Genomic DNA, 17,509 nt, shown 5'->3' on the forward strand with positions numbered 1-17,509 from the left:
CGACTTGTTTGGTACTTGGAAACAAATAACCTTATAACTGATATACAGTGTGGTTTCCGTAAAAACAGAAGTACTGTCGATCACTTAGTGCGTTTAGAATCATTTGTTAAAAGCGCACTAATTAATAAACAACATGCTGTGTCTATCTTTTTTGATCTCGAAAAAGCATATGACACAACCTGGAAATATGGTATTTTAAAAGACTAACATGACTTCGGCTTGCGAGGTCGTTTACCTCAATTCATAGCCAACTTTTTAAATAACAGACAGTTTCAAGTTCGAGTGGGTTCTACAATGTCTGATCATTACAATCATGATCAGGGTGTTCCACAAGGCAGTATTTTATCTGTTACACTTTTTAGCATCAAGATAAATGGTTTATCAAAAGTTTTAGACGATTCAATTGATGGATCGTTATTTGTGGATGATTTTAATATTTCTTGTCGTGGGAAAAATATGCATACATTTGAACGGCAACTGCAGCTTTGTTTAAACAAAATAAATAAATGGTGTCTTGAAAACGGCTTTAAATTTTTTAAATCGAAAACTAACTGCATACATTTTTGTCGTAAATATAAACCCCATAAAGACCCTGAACTGTCTCTAGATGGGACGCCCATTAAAGTTGTGAAGGAAGCCAAGTTCTTGGGTCTAATCTTTGATTCACATTTAACTTTTTTACCACATATTAAATCACTTGAAACTAAATGCCTGAAAGCACTTGACTTGTTGAAAGTTGTTTCAAATTCAAAATGGGGAGGGGATCAAGCTACCCTTCTCCATCTCTGTCGATCACTAGTTCGTTCTAAACTTGATTCTGGCTCAATCGTTTACAGTGGAGCCTGCAAAAGCAATCTTAAACTTCTTGATCCTGTCCATCATCAAGGTCTGAGACTTTGTCTTGGATCTTTTAGAACTTCACCTATTGATAGTCTCTATGTTGAGGCTGATGAACCTTCTCGTGAGCAGCGCCGTATAAAGTTAGCTTTACAATACATTACTAAATTATACTCTAATAATTCTAACCCTGCATATAACTGTGTTTTAAATCCCCTTTATGAGGATTTATACAACAAAAAGTCTTCTCTTGTCCCGCCTCTGGGACATAGAATTAAACCTTTTCTTTCTGCTGCTGGGATTCAGCTGGAAAACATAGCTCCCTCCCGTCTTCTTTCTTCTCCTCCCTGGCAGTTGGTCAGGCCTCAAGTAGACCTAACATTGACCACATTTAAAAATTCAGAGACTAATGAATTACAATATAAGCAAAAATATAATCAATTAAAACATAAATATAGCAATTATAAATCCTTATTTACAGATGGGTCCAAGGATGGTGGCGCTGTGGCTTGTGCCACTGTCATTGGATCCAGAACAATATCTTCTAGATTACCAGATAGTAGTTCTATTTTTACAGCTGAAGCTAACGCCATATTAACAGCTCTCAAATATATCCAAAGACACCCTAAACGTAAACAATATATAATCTATTCAGACTCTCTTTCTTGTCTCCAGGCGATTAAAAATTTATCATGTAAACATCCACTTTTAATTGACATTATTGAATTGTATAATAATCTTGCTACTGGCCAATACGACATCGTCTTCTGTTGGTTACCCAGCCATGTAGGCATTTCAGGGAACACAATGGCCGATCTTGCTGCCAAGGCAGCACTAAACAAATCTGTGACACCGCTTCTTATTCCCTACAGTGATTACAAAGCCACCATTAGATCTTATATCCGTGATCTGATGCAAAAGAAGTGGGACACCCAAGTGGGTATAAATAAATTACATGAGATCAAACCTTACATTGGTTATACCCACTTGGGTTGTCAGTCCAGATTTGAAGAGGTCATACTACGACGATGTCGTATTGGCCACACTAGATATACTCATGCATACCTGTTGAAAGGTGAGGATCCTCGATTTTGCATCCCTTGTGATGAGAGAGTCACGGTCAAGCATATTCTGCTTGACTGTGTTGAATTCTCCATCACAAGGGATAAATATTTTACAGTTAAAACAATGAAGGATCTTTTTACCAACGTTAATTCTCATTTTATTATAGGTTTTTTTTAAAAGAAATTGATTTTTGGGTGAATTTTGAATAGTATGTTTCTGTAAATAGATGTATTTTAATGATTGGTAGTTTGAATTAGTAACTTGAATTGTTGGTGGCTGTACCCTCGAAGGGGGTTGAAGTATTGTAAAATTATTGTCCTCCTGAGAGGGTACGTAAGTCCACAAACATTCACAGTAAATTTAAGTCTACCAGGTTTTTAATCGTAGTATTCATGTTGTTTTAATTTTGGCTAACCTTTCGTACAATCGCCAGCAGCTGAGGGGATGATGTAAATCCAACTAGGGTCCATGTAGGTAGCAAAGGTACTGTAAGTCCCCATGGTCCCTAGTGTGGTGATCTACCTTCTGTTGTTGGCGATCTATAGTCTGTTTTTATTATGTATTGTCTAAATAGTGCTATTAGTTTTAACTTTCCATACTAGTTTTAATTAAAATTGTGATATTCTAGTTGTTTTACTGTCCTTCGTTGACAGATTTTTCCATATGCATATATTTAATTTAAATGTTCTCGTCACGATATGGCTGAGATATTGCCGATGTGACGTTAAACATTAACTCACTCACTCACTACCGTAGCTGGGTACTGTGTGTTGATGTTGAAACGGAGGTGCCTTTAGCACGTGACACCCGCTACATATAACCCATATACAAAAAAAAACCCAACACAAACACACAAACGATGAAATTACGCTTATTAAAACTGGAATACTGACGTTGCCCAGGTCACTGTGTGATTGATACAATTTTACAGAGCACACCGACTGACCACAAAAAACGTTGTAATATTACACGCGAGTTGTGGCGGTTGCGGTGAATTGCCTCCCTTGAATATACTACAGTCGATAAAGCGAACGCATTCATGCGGTCTCTGAACGAGAGTGGAATAGCGACTACGGAATCAGCATGGATTCAGTGAAAACAAACGACAAGACGACAGAAATGTGTCCAACCCAGAAATTGAGGTATGCTTGACATTTTGCCAGTTTCATTCTCTTGTGACTGTTAACAGCGTTATACACTTAGAGAGGCAGAGAGAATGATGTTATCATTTGTTAGATGTTGAATTCATTTGGTTTCCACCCCAGATATCCACTAAGGCAAAATTATATCCCAAAGCGACCTGAATCCGACTTTCCTGTGAGGTAAGACTAAGAGTTTCACTCGTACCCCTAACCAACTCAAAAAAACAAAGTTACAAACTCACATGCACATCTCACACTAAATATACATTCAATAAACAAGAACGGGTTTGAAAAATTAGTCAGTGAACTTATTTCAGTGTTGGAATATTAGTGTGGTATTATTATTAATTATGACATTAGTGTAATCGAAAAGTGTTTGAGTTTGGTGAAATAAAACAATATATTCAACATTCAACTACGGAAACAAGCCCAAAGTAGCAGTGGAGAAGAAGGATTGAGTGGGTTGGACACAGGCATTTCCCACAGAATTCGTTAGAAAATCGTCACAACACAAAATTAGTATGCTTGCAGAATAATATTATTCAATTATTTATACACGTCATGTAAATAGGCATTATGACATATTTTTAAAGTTTGTGAAGCTGTATTCTAAAGGTAGGCCCTCGATTGTTGCCATCTCTGTGCAAGCAGTATAGTGACTGTATCCCTCATTTGTTATTGAATATTCGTCCGTCGCCATGTTTTGCTACCATGTCTACAGGCTGAAGTGTACGCCAAGGTCCATTTTAAGTTACATTTCATCAGTCAACTGAATGTAACATAATACAGGATAGTTTATACTTGTGTAGTGATCAACGTGAGGGAATGGGTGATTACTCAGCAATATTCCAGCTATGTGGTGGCGGTCTGTAAACAGTCCAGTCTGGACCAGACAATCCAGTGATCAACAGCATGAGCTGCTGCGCAGATGGAAACCAGTGACTTGTGCCAACCAAGTCAGCGAGTCTGACCACCTGATCCCGTTAGTCGCCTCTTATGACGAGCATAGTCGCCTTTTATGGACGTGTGCACTTTATAATCAAATCTGTTGGAGTAGGGCTAAAAAGTTTAAAAAGTTAGAATAATTTACTTGCTGTACAATACATCATAGCAACATAGTGTGTTGAAATTTTATCTTACTGTCATTGTGATGTATTTTATTATTGTTTTTTTTAAAAAAGTATTGCTGTCAAATATACTGTCATGAGTAAGGTACTGTGGCTAGTCAATATGATCAGACTTTAAAAAATCTAAAACAACAGCAAGATTTAGGGAGGTACGTTTTATGTTTTTATACTTTTGTTGTGTTTAGTCACAGAAAATGGAAAGCCATGATGCGCAAACAGAAAAGACGAGCAAAACGACAATTAGAGGACCAGCAAAAACCACCTGACAAAGGTAAACTTTTGGACAATCATCTGTCTCCATCTTTCTGTCCCTGTGTGCTGGAACACTTTTTGTTTATCATTGTTTAATGATTGTTTCATTGATGTTCTAGCTATATGACTTCTGCTTGTAGAGAGTAACCAATCTAGCCTGGACCTGACAATCCAGTGACAGTTATTTTAACCTAGTCAACATTGAGTCAGGCTACAATCAAGACAGACATACAGTTAGTCTTGGCCACCTGATCCATGTGGTCTCTTGCTCAAGGGGTTGAAGACCTAATCTTACCTGGAAGCCACCCAGTAATGCAGTGCTCAACTCTTGCGACACTGCCAAAGGAATCTTGGGGTAGACCAGTGGTTAAAGTAAAGCGTTCGCTCATCACAATGAATTCCAGGGCTCGATTCAACATGGGTACAATGTGTGAAGCCCATTTTGGTGCCCCTGACTGTGATACGGCTGAAATATTGCTAAAACTGTCGTAAACAAGAACTCGCTATACTGCCAGACATTGATGGGATCGTATGATATAGATTTATATCAACACATTTGTAAGTTTGTGAGTGTGGGTAATTGTCGTCAGGTGTTGTTTATTCTAATGCCGGATAGGGTCGGTGGGGTAGCCTACTGGTTCAAGTGACTGCTTGTCATGCCGAAGACCCTGGTTTGATTCCCCACATGGGTACATTATGTGAAGCCAATTACTGGTGCTCCCTGCTGTAATATTGCTGGAATATTGCTAAAAGCTGCATAAACCCAAACTCACACTAATGCTAGGCCATATGTTACAGCTGGGTCTGTGAGTGAGTCTGAGGAAGAGGCTGCACTACAGGCACAGGAGGAAGTGAGACAACGTCAGCATCAACTGTGGCTGGAACGAGAGAAGAAAGCACAAGAAGAATGGCTGGCCAAACAGGAGAGAGAGAAGAAGGAAAAAGAGCGGAGACTGGAAGCGGAGGTATATTTCATGGGTTCTGGGCATTAATCACAGTCTGTAGTCATATTCAGTGGAACCCTGTTTACTTGGACCCCACATATCCGGAAACCCCGCCTTCCGGACGATTTTTAAGTGAAACAAAACCTACATTCATTAATTGTTCTCGCTTAACCGAACCCTGCTCTTCCGGATCCGGACGGTGAATTTTCAGACCATTCCCATACATTTCCATTGAAAAATGATCCAGTTGTCTGGAGGGAGAGATCTGTGTAGCGTGCATGTGCAGTGTTCATGAACAGCGTCTGATCCTCTGACAAATCTGGAAGATTCGCCAGTGGTCAGATAGAAATTACCTGTGAATATTCAGTGGGTCAGACAGACATCTGAAACTTACAGGACCCAAATGTCCTGTTACTTTGAAACACCATCGTGAACACTGATGTGTATGTGTCATGTCAATACCGTTGACCGCACGACTGTGTGTTTCCATTTTCTGTCGAGATCGCTGATGTTTTATACTTAGCGGTATTAGCGGTACACTTATCTGTCTTGATGATTCACTGTTATTACTATTGACTGTTGATTTATTGATATATGTACATGAACATTTTTTTCTTTCACTTAATTTTCACGTTTTGCTTGTTTGAATAAGTTAACCGGACGTCCCGCTATCCGGACAATTTTCGAGTGAAACCAAAACGTCCGGATAAACGGGGTTCAGCTGTATCGGTTGTTGGTTTGATGCCTTAACATGTTAAACATGGGAGTTAAACAGTCCTTGCTTGAGGAGAGTTTGCTAACTTACTACACTCAGGGGTTAAAAAATCACATCACCTGACACCCGGGACAAGTCAGTTTTCATTTTGGGCAATCAAATAATGGTATCTTACTTGTCCGTGGACTACTAGATAATTTCCACTTATGGTTTCAAACCACAAATAATCTTGGATTTCATTTCATATTTGCTCATAACAAAGCGATTAAAGTTTGCAATAATAATAAAGTAGATCTTGTAGAGAGTGAAATTATCACTCCTCGATAAATAGTCCAGTAAACGTTAACATCAAGCATTGTGTCATAGAATCAGAGCAAGTGGAAAATTAGTCAGGACAAGTTACTTTCTTGAAGTCCTGTGGCAAGTGGCTTTTCAAAATATTTTTGAACCACTGTACACAGGATCCAGGACCCTTTTCTTTCACGTGATCTCAGTGCTGAGAAAGTTTTAAACCTTTAGAGTTGCAGTTATCTTAGCACCACTAAGATTGCTTCATTTAGCAGGCCCAAGTAATCGACTTCAATAGAAATGGAACAGAAAATAACCTTTCTTATTGGTGTATTGTGTAATATTTGGAAGTAAGGCCAGACCAATATTATGTCTTATTTTACAGATTTTTGTCCTCCGAAAACCTAGAAGCAGGAGGGAAAATAAAAATAATTGTAAAATAACCAGTCATAGTAATATTCCTTTTAAATACTAAATACTAAAATACTCTTTGCAACGTATGAAGTGTATATGGGGCAAAAAAAATATGAATAAAAATTCTTGTAAGTTTACATTTTTGGCCAATAAAACATTAGGATTTTATTTTTTTGAGCAGTAAAAAATAATTTAATTACTTATTTTTTCTGATTCTTGAAAAAATATGTTAGGTGGATACATAAAACAAGATATAAAATGAGTGTGGCCTATTTATCTTTTGTTTAACTATATTTTCTTTTCCTGTAAATTTTCCAGCGAAAGATTCGAGAGGAGTGGGAAGAACGACAGAAGAAGGAGAAGGAGGAAGAGGAGGAGAGGGAGAAGATCGAGAGAGAGAAGAAGGAGAAACAGGTGACATGGAGCGAGAGCCTGATGGACTTTCTATATCCTACACTCACAGCACTACCCACGCCGAGACGGAGGATGCGGTTTTGTCCTCTTGTAGCATAATGGCAGCATGTGTTAGGCATACCTGATTTCACTAATGTCATTGTCAAAATCTGAGTGAAAAAATGAGAAATAACATTTGACCCACTCCAATGGAGATGCACAACTTTATAATTGAATGTAACATAAATTTTTAGAAAAATGAGCAGTTTTTGTAGACATATGAAGAGACTGGTAAAAGATAAACTCAAATCTATTTCAGATGTTACATAACTTTTGTCTTCCCAAATCCAGCATTTTGAAATGTTGAAAAGAAGAAATGCATGTTCTTATGCACACAAACCTTTAAGTGATGAGTAAAGGGAGGTAATACAATTATTGGGCCAGAGGGTAAATGCATCAAGGGTACTTGTTGAGATTTAATGGAACATATGTTCTGGAGATTATTGAAGATGCAGATGTTGTGAATCCCAGAATCCTGAATTTGGTAGCTATGTATCCTTACACAGTTGTCAAGGCATCAGATAGCTGCAGCTCCATGCAAGAATGAATACATGATATTGACTTTGTTCTGTACAAGATGCTTTCATCATTTCCTTAACCACAGCACATTTATACAGGGACACAACCCACTCAAGTTCCTCTCAAGAATGTTGTATCTTTTCTCATATGTTGACTTGGGGCCATCTTGTGATGTTCATTACATTTGACACATAACGGTTAGGTTTGGCCTTCAGCAAAATGTGATTGTTGTAAGAGGTGACGATCAGGACCGGGCAGCTTGCTTGATGTGTGTCATATCACTGGAGTGTCTGGTCCAGACTTCATTGTTTGCAGACCTCCCTCATATAGCTGGAATATTGCTGATAGCATCATTAAACAACAAAGCAAAGCAGCCATACGTGTGGTCAGTGTTTATGTCTTCAGTACGTGGTAGCTGAGCACCAAATTATCTGTCTGCAAAATGGCTGATTGTGGATGGTTTACTTACTTATGCAATGGATGGGTTTTTCTTTTTTCACTGGTGCTTTCCACCAGGGCATGTTTGAATATGCCAAGCAGTATTGATAGTACATGCTGCCACAACATAGCTGAAGTATTGCTGTCTGGCTGGCTGCTGCGGAACTCCTCAGTGTTCATCTTTCATTAAGTTGTAGAATTGTATGATGTTTTTTCAGTAAAATGTAAACATGTCTGTATCATGTTATGTCAGTATCTTCTCCAAGCCACCAGCAGTACATCAATAATTCATTGGGCTATTTCACAAAGTGATCGTAACTGTGAACGGGTTGCCAGTCGTAGTGTTTCTGATCATTTTGAGAAATGGTCCAGATATGCCTGAAAGTAAACAGTTCTAGCAGTTCATTGACATATTAAAGTGATCAGCTATCATTCAGTCCGATATCTCTATGTCACAGCCATGATGCAGGCTGGTGATACTGCCATTAGCGTTTGAGTTGACTTAACATCAGTATCATGTAGACATGCTCTCTGTTTCACTGTCCATGGTGACCACAGGCTCAACTACTTCAACAAGCTACAGCCAATGACAACAAGGTAACCCTAATTACATTCTACGCATTCAATTGTAGCTAAATCTGAAAATTCAGGCTAGAATATGTCTTTACGAGTCATGCTCTTATTGAGAAGCAACTAATGGGATCGGGTGGTCAGACTCTCCGACTTGGGTGATATACATGTCAACATATTGCTCAAGGTGTCAGTCACTGGATTGTCTGGTCTAAACTTGATTACTTGCTTACCGCTGTCATATTGTTGGAATATTGCTGAATGTGGCTTAAAACAACCAAAAAGAAATTCACCCACTTTGGGACAGATGTTACTATTTATCCAGCCAGTATAAAATCTGGGGATATTGTCGAGACCTTCTCCATCTGTCTGTAATCATTTTGTCTCCAGATCATAACTAAAAGAAACATTTAATAGTTTTCAACAAAAATTGGCAATTATATGAAACAGAACCTATATGCAGATTTTTATCTTTTTTATTTTTCTTGGTTTCTGTGGAATACTGTTGAAGTGTTGAACCCACCAGTTGAGTCTTGGAATAAAGTCCTGCACTAAAGGCACTAGTCTACATAGCTTCTGGTGTATTGTGTTTCAGGATGCATGGCACAACCCGATCGCCCCGGCGGTGTACGGCAAGGAGCGGGACCAGTGTCCCTTCTTCATGAAAACAGGGGCGTGCAGATTTGCTGAACGGTACAACTTGCTGCAGAGAAAACATTTGTTGGGATATAATTATAATCAATATTTTTTATTGAGTTTATCTCTACATATGTGTTGACTTGCAGATTGGCTTATAGAGCGAAGTTTATGTAGACTTTGTGTTGATTTATTGACTGGCTTGTGGACTGATTACTGTAGATTTAAATGCATGCAGACTGGTTTATAGAGTGAATTCATTGAGAGTAGCAGGGGCAGATGGAGCTTTTTGAGAAGGGGTGTATGTGTGTCACACTCTTGAGGAAATGGGTAGGGGTGCATGTCATTTTCACCCTTTTGTCGATGGTCATATAGTAAAGTATAAGGACAGGGTAGGGTGAGTGAGGTCTGCCCCGTCTGAATCAGCCTGTGAGTAGTACCTGATAAACAAGACCACTTGTACTTTGCTTTCAGAATTGATTAATTGGAATGTGGTTTGACATTATGTTCATATGTTGCCATTACCAGTATACATGTGTGATGTTTGTACCAGGCCAGACTGGCAACAGTTTTATTCTGCTTGCCTGCTGATATGCCTTGTTTGAGTCCGAAATGACCAGCCATTAGATGATGGTTAAATACAATGTCACAAATCTGTGCTCAAACTGCATCTCATAGGTGTGTGTTGTTGTCCCAGATGCTCACGTTCACACACATACCCGGAGTCGAGCTGCACTATCATGCTACCTGGGATGTTCGCCAACTTCCGTCTAGAGCAGAGTTTGGTGGATGAGAATGACACAGGTGAGAGCTGTTATGCCTAAAATGATGTATACATATGGAAATTAATTAAGCAACACCAAATTCAAAGACACATAAAAACTTAACAAAGTTTAACGAAGTAATTTTGATGATTGATTATTCAATTTTGATGTATTGACATACAGCATGAGCTTTTCATGGGTTGATATGACGCGCGTGAAGCTTGCACAGCGCACGTGCATTGCTTTAACCTCAACTTTCGAAAAATGCACTTTTTCCCTGGGGTGTTTACAAGCGCAGGTTGTCGATTGCATTCGGTTTTTCATTCATTTCAATGTCATGGCACGTAGGAAATTATCAGAGGCCACTCGTTGGCAAATAATCGGCATGAGGAATGCTGGTATGTCTCTAAGACAAATCGGGACTCAAATCGGACGACATCATTCCATAATTTCAAAACTTTTGAAAAAATACCGGGCCACTAATGAAGTTAAAGACCTGCCTAGACCAGGAAGACCCAGGAAGACCACAGTCCGGGAGGACAGAGCTTTACTGAGACTTGTACGGCGCAGGTCCTTCGACTCGAGCTCTCGGTTGAGACAGGAGTGGCTTCCAGGGAGACCCATCTCGAACAGGACTGTTCGGAATCGTCTGAAAGCTGCAGGATACCGGGCAAGGAGGCCAATCAAGCGACCCAGACTGTCTCCAGCCCATAAGGCAGCCCGACTGGCCTGGTGTAATGACCGTTTGCACTGGAACATTGCCTCTTGGAGGAAGGTCCATTTCTCAGATGAGAGCCGGTTCTTGCTGCACATGGTGGACGGTCGTACTCGGGTCTGGAGGCAGAGGAACACAGCAATGGCTCCACGGAACATCCAGGAGACTGTGGCCTTTGGGGGAGGTTCCGTTATGGTATGGGGGTGCATTTCCATGAACTGCAAGTTGGATATCATTACCATCCGTGGCAACCTTAACGGTGTTCGTTACCAACAGGAGGTTCTTGACAGGGCTGTGGTACCTCATTTTGAGAACCATCCTCTGGCAACGAGACCCATATTTATGGACGACAATGCTAGACCTCACAGGGCGCATGCTGTAAATGATTTTTTGCGGCAAAATGCAATTGACAGAATTCCATGGCCTGCCATGAGCCCTGACCTCAACCCCATTGAACATTTGTGGGACTTTATTGGCCGTCGTGTGAGGCAGAGAGACCCACCAGTCCATAATCTCAACGAATTGACGGCTGCCCTGCATGAGGAGTGGAACAGGATCCCCCAGAATCAGATCCGGAGACTCATCCAAGGAATGAGGAGGCGTCTGGAATCGGTGGTGCGTGCGCAGGGAGGACACACTAGATATTGATGAAAGTCGGTGTGCAGACTCTCAGATGACTGTTCTTTCTTTCCATGTGACATTTGTGTTAATACACCTGACAACAACGTCTGTGGATGAATAGTAAATTGTGTCCATTTTTTCATGAATTTAAGACAGTTTTAAGAATTTGGATTTCGTTGCAATAAAGCAAAGTCTTGATACTTTTTCCCTTTAAGTTGTTTGTCAGAGATCGTCTGTTGAATAAAAAAGTGTCAAACTATATCAACCCGGCATATTTTGATTGTCAGAACACTTCAAAGTTGCTCCAATAGAAAAAATTGGGGTGTTGCTTGATTAATTTCCAGGTGTATAGATGATTTATATGGATATGATTTTGCGTAAATGACTAAATTGGTTGATTCGTTTCAGATATCAACATTTACTTGATAAATAGAGAATCTCACCCAAGTGTCTACTGATGCCAAATATATCAACACGAGTTGATAAAGTAACAAATACCCAAGGTTTGCCAAGGATATTTTTACCTTTATCAACAAGTGTTGATATAACTGATACCAGTAGACACGAGGGTGAGATTCTGTTTATCATCCAAATCATTCTACATTAGTTTTCAAAGAAAAAGTTACATCTCTGAAAACAGCACTGCCATTAGATTTGCAGTGCAGCGATGTCATAGCATTGTGACATCATCAACTTCATGATGTCATAGCATTGTCAGGGCATCTTGCAAAATCTGTCAAAATGATATCTCCTGGGAGATATCGTCTGATCTGACACAAGCAATATCTCCTGTTGAACACAGGTTTGGATGATAAACAGAAAATGTCATGTATGTCTTTAGATCAAAACACACCCTGATGGTCATGCAGCATCCAAAATTGTTTTCCCACTTTTTCAGTTCAGAGTTAGTTTAGAGTGAAAGCTACAGCCAACTAGCAGCAGTGGTTGGAGAGCATAGTCAGTTGACTGTGACGTCAGGGTAATTTATCACATTGATCTGAAAGCAATGTCCTCAATTTAACTGTATCATTGATTCTCCTGTAGCCAGTTTTGAGTGACAAAAATTGCTAATATCAGCACCAACATCACTCTCACACAACTGAAAACTAAAGACCGAAAGAAATGTCAGTTGATTTTCTCCGCAGATCTTGCTCTAGAGTATGATGACAAGGAGCTGTATGAGAACTTCACTGAGTTCTACAATGACGTGCTGCCAGAGTTCCGCAGGATGGGTCGGGTGGTCCAGTTCAAGGTCAGCTGCAACTGTGAGCCACACTTGCGGGGAAATGTCTATGTCCAGTACCGACGGTAAGTACCATCAGCATGTCACTCTTCAGCCCCTTTGACATATTTCCTCAACAGCAAAAGAAACACAATTTTTAATAAAATGGAATCTCTTAAAAGTAAGTGTGTGTATGTATGTCTTCTATTTAAAAGCTTAATGTAAAGAAAAGTTGGGTTTCTTTTGCTTTTCAGTGGTTATAGTAAGAGAGTGAGCAAGTCTAGCTTTATGGCATTTTAGTTTTCTAGCAATCTCACAACAGAAATGGGCATTCCCACCTGGTACCCATATGGGAATCAAGGCAGGGTGTGTGGTGTGATGTACGAATGCTTTAACCACAAGGCTACCCCCATATACTAGAGACAAAGGTAGAACATTGCTCATTGACCTCACAAGTGTTCTATGTTGTACTGGGAATGGATTAACGATAGGTTATTTTGTGGAACAAGGATTGCTTTTCTAGAACGTACTAGCTGCCATTACCTGATGGTTGTGGATCTCAGAGTTGCTGCAGTTATCATCCTTGATACATCTGCATCAACTCCTGTGTTGCAGCAATAAGTTTATCACTGACTTTGTTCCTTTTAGATTTTCAAACATCAGTATAAAGACTATGTGTAAATGTAGATAAGTAGTTTCCGCAGCACAACACAGCAGTATTGGCACTCTGCTTGTCTACAGATGGCTGTCTAGCTCCTTGTGGATGGTGTGCAGTGGTTTTAGTTCAGTGGTTAAAGTGGTGGCTTGTTCCACCATAAGCCCAGGTTTGATTCCTTACATGGAACAGATTATTTCACAGTTACATTTCTCGTGTCCTCTCCTCTGATATTGACGCAGTTTTGCCAGAAGTGGTGTGAAAAACTTACTCAAGGGTATTCTGTTCACCAAGGAAAGTGGTTGAAATATGACTGCTATGTTTGTTTACGATGTTTACAGCATGTGGTGATATCGATGAATAGTTTTAGCAGCACAACACAGTAATAATATTGCTGTTGTCTACATTACGTTTTTTTACCACAACCTCTTGAGGGAAGTGTGGGACTGTACTACTTGATGTTTGTTGTTTTACTTACAGTGAGGACGATGCTCAGAAGGCGTTTGTCAAGTTCAACGGCCGGTGGTACGGAGGCCGGCAGATCTCCTGTGTCTTCATCACCATTGCCAGGTGGAAGTCAGCAATATGTGGTATGTCAGCAGTGTGTTGTGTAGTCAGTACAAGATAGTTATTAGACCCATGGAGGTCTGGTGTAACAGGTCAAACTTTCCCCCAGGCCAAACCTTCCCCGGGCAAACTTTCCCTAGGGAAAGCTTTGGCCAAGGCCACACTTTCCCCCCACTTGAATCAACTTTAACGGCTAATTCTTCCCCACTCTTGTTCAGGGTGAGATTCTGGACTAGCTGGCTAGAACCTGAACCTTGTTTTCATGTTTATGTTGGTCCTGAAAACGTCAGAAATGAAAACAAGACCTAGCTATTTACGTGAACACATTGATAAGATATTCGTGTTGATGTCAAGTTAGATTGACAATGTACATCTTCATATATAACAACCAGAAAAATAAATAAAAACTGCCATTGGAGATTGCCAGTTTGTATTAATGGGGAAACTAAATCTACAAATATATTTAGGGAAAATGAGTGAGAAAAATGGATGGTTTCTTTCTATTCAAAACAGACAGTTAATGGTGAACTTTTAGTAGTAGTAAACCCTTTAGCAGAACAGGAAATTAAAGAAAATAGTTTTGTGGCAATATATATCTGTGTCATGAGTGCCAACTCTAAATACAAAAGTGAAATGTTTCTTGGGCATTGTGCACTTCTCTCTTTATTCCCTCTCTCTCTCTCTCACACACACACACACACACACACACACTTCTTCCCTAGTGTTTCTGTATTGCATACTGCGTACAAATAAAGCAAACAAAATACATCATGTTTACATTTCCATCATTTATGCCTGTCAATTTGTATACAAATGTATATTGGACATTTTCCATTGTCAGGTCAGTCTTTCGTCAAGAGGTGTCCGAAGGGGAAATCTTGTAACTTTCTCCATGTATTCAGGAACCCTGGAAATGAATTCTGGCTAGCAGATAAAGATTATGAAATGTCTGAGAGAGACCATCGAAGCTCAGGCCAAAGGGATAGTCATCATCGGTATGGGTCTGACAGAAGAGATCGTTATTCACATAGAGACAGACTTGATCACAACGGACGTGATCATAGTTATGATAGTAGATACAGGAGGCATGATAGGTCACGGTCAAGGTCACCAAAATTGAAGAGCGGAAACAGATCAAGATCAAGGTCTCCATCAAGGTCACGTCGAAAGAGATCAAGGTCAAGAAGTCGCTTATCTAGGTCTCCGTCTCAATCAGTCAGACACAGATCTGGTTCAAGGTCGCCAAAATATAGAAGGTTAAAGCGTCGTAAGTCAAGATCACCAGTCTCACCGGAGTCAAAAACTGCAAGACATAACAAATCAGTGTCTAGGTCACCATCAAGATCGAGGAAGAGAAGGTCACGATCAAAAGGTAGAAGGTCAAGGTCTCCATCACATTCGATGGAAAATGTCCAAAGTTCCAGCAATGGTCAGTCTAATGAAACTCATAAAGCTAAAAGGACAGAAAGCTCCACTGACAGTGATTCAGAAAATAGTAGGTACAGTCGTAGTGCTTCTAAAACAAAACACAAAAAGTCCAAAAAGCATAAAAAACATAAACATAAAAGTCACAAGAAGAAAAAATCAGAGAAAGATAAAACTACGGCTCAAGTTGACTGCAAATCCGTCAGCGATCCAGAATCTCCAGAGGATCATAATGGCAAAATCAACGTAATTGAGATCCCACAGGACAGTGGTGAGGAGGACCTGGTTGATGTCATATTTGAAGACGTGTATGTGTAAAGTGACTTCAAGTAGTCTTCTCAGTGTGTCACAGGCTCCGAGTATACAATTTGTAAAATCTGGTTAGCTGAGGATAAAACCACCTCCAGTGACAGTCATGGATACAGTTACACATTTGCTACAGTGTTCATACATATCAAACCTTTTCTTCAACAGTCATATTTATGCACATGGCAAATGAAGTGTTTCTATGCAGGATCATTTACATGATTGCTCATTTATGTATTGCTCATTTCTCTTTGTCCAGTTCCTATAGATTTCAGATTTCAAATGACGTATTTCCTTATTGGATACTTTATGCAATCTTGCCCATGGTGGTAGATAAAGTGAAATGATTTTCCATCAGTGTCACATTTGCAGTTTAGCAATTCGCAGGGCTGACTGGCTAGATGAAAGAAACCACCTATACGTAGCTTCATTCTGGTCCGACATAATATATCACCTTGCATTCGCGTGAACTAGTTTCATTTAAATTGAGATATTGTCATTAAAGGTGTAATGAGATAGTGAAACTGCAATACTATATGTATCCCAATACTATGGATGTAATACAGTAGTATCCTGATACTACTGGTGTGATACGATTCATATCTCAATAATATGGCTTAGATATGATACATATTGCAATGACAGGTGTGATATGATTTGTAGGCTAGTAATATGGACGATATTGTAATGATTCATATTCCTATAATATGGGTGTGATGTTACATATTCTGATAGTATCATTGTTAAATGATTTGTATCTCAATACATGGGTTTGATGCTATTTGTATCCTGATACACTAATTACATGTCACAAGTTCATATTTTCTTATTTTTTGCAATTAAATTACAACCACGGAGTGATTTGTTCTCAAAACTCAGATAGCAAATACTAGTATGGGATATTGTTGGGGAGACACAAATATGCTTAGTCTAGACCAATTTTGTTTTTTGTTTTGTGGATCTGTTGTCATATTTTTTCAAGAATATGAAATAAAATAAAAATTTTCTCCTCTGAAAAAATAAAATCCTTATCTTTTTATTGGCCAAAAATATGAACTTACAAGAAAATTACTTTTTGATTGTTGCACTCCATAAGTTGCCAGAAGTAAAATACTTATCAACAAGGAATATTACTTCGTCTGTTGATTTTACTTTTATTTTGTCTTTCCTCCTGCCTTTACATTTTCTGAGGACAAAGTCTTTAAAACAAGAAAAAAAATTGGTCTGGCCGCTTTAGTGTCAGTTTTGAGATGTTGCTGCTTATAGCCAACGAGGAAACAGATCACCTGTATAACCTGCCCATGGAACCATTCCTGTCATGTAGGCTGGTATCTCTTACAGCATCAACTTCAATGCTGCCTTACAAAGGTTTTCCTTTATCCTGTTCCACTGTTCACTTAAAAATAAACCATCTGTTACAATGAAACCGTTGGCTTCTTGTGATTGAATAAACATGATCTTTGTAGTCTGTGCATTGTAAAATCGATGTCTCACTTGTGCACACACGCATATACACACACACACGTATGTTACATATGGGTAACTTGTAACATAAGAGATTATGTAGCAGGAGATAGGGGATACAATTTGTCTTCACCAACTCATGCCTGTTGCAAGAGGTGACTAACGGAGTTGGGTGGTCATATTCGCTGACTTGGTTGACACATGTCATCATATACCAGTTGTGTGAATGTTGATCACTGGTTTGTCTGGTCAAGGATCTGTTTTTCACAGAAAGTTGAAAAATTGCTGAAGGCAGCGTTACACACCAGGGCTCCTGCCAGTGAGTGCTCAGTGAATTACTTTGGCTGCATGTTTAAGCAAGGGTAATCTT

The 17,509-nt window shown here is 39.4% G+C and overlaps 1 protein-coding gene across 1 annotated transcript; it reads left to right on the top strand.

The window, feature by feature from the left end:
- Window positions 1-2,914: 2,914 nt before the first annotated feature.
- LOC137281822 (U2 small nuclear ribonucleoprotein auxiliary factor 35 kDa subunit-related protein 2-like) lies at window positions 2,915-17,101 on the top strand. The gene is made up of 10 exons (XM_067813447.1): window positions 2,915-3,044; window positions 4,357-4,442; window positions 5,222-5,388; window positions 7,103-7,198; window positions 8,753-8,791; window positions 9,360-9,457; window positions 10,098-10,204; window positions 12,646-12,808; window positions 13,858-13,967; window positions 14,786-17,101. Exons 1-10 carry the CDS (start codon window positions 2,986-2,988, stop codon window positions 15,685-15,687), a joined length of 1,827 nt encoding a protein of 608 aa, XP_067669548.1. The 5' UTR covers window positions 2,915-2,985; the 3' UTR covers window positions 15,688-17,101.
- The last annotated feature ends 408 nt before the right edge of the window (window positions 17,102-17,509 follow it).

This window comes from Haliotis asinina, chromosome 4, assembly GCF_037392515.1.
Source record: "Haliotis asinina isolate JCU_RB_2024 chromosome 4, JCU_Hal_asi_v2, whole genome shotgun sequence".
Lineage (NCBI taxonomy): Eukaryota > Metazoa > Mollusca > Gastropoda > Lepetellida > Haliotidae > Haliotis > Haliotis asinina.

Coding starts and splice junctions, on each gene's coding strand:
- LOC137281822 (XM_067813447.1), top strand. CDS start 2,986: ATGGATTCAGTGAAAACAAACGACAAGACGACAGAAATGTGTCCAACC. Junction 4,443..5,221: donor GCAAAAACCACCTGACAAAG/GTAAACTTTTGG, acceptor CATATGTTACAG/CTGGGTCTGTGAGTGAGTCT. Junction 8,792..9,359: donor CTACAGCCAATGACAACAAG/GTAACCCTAATT, acceptor ATTGTGTTTCAG/GATGCATGGCACAACCCGAT.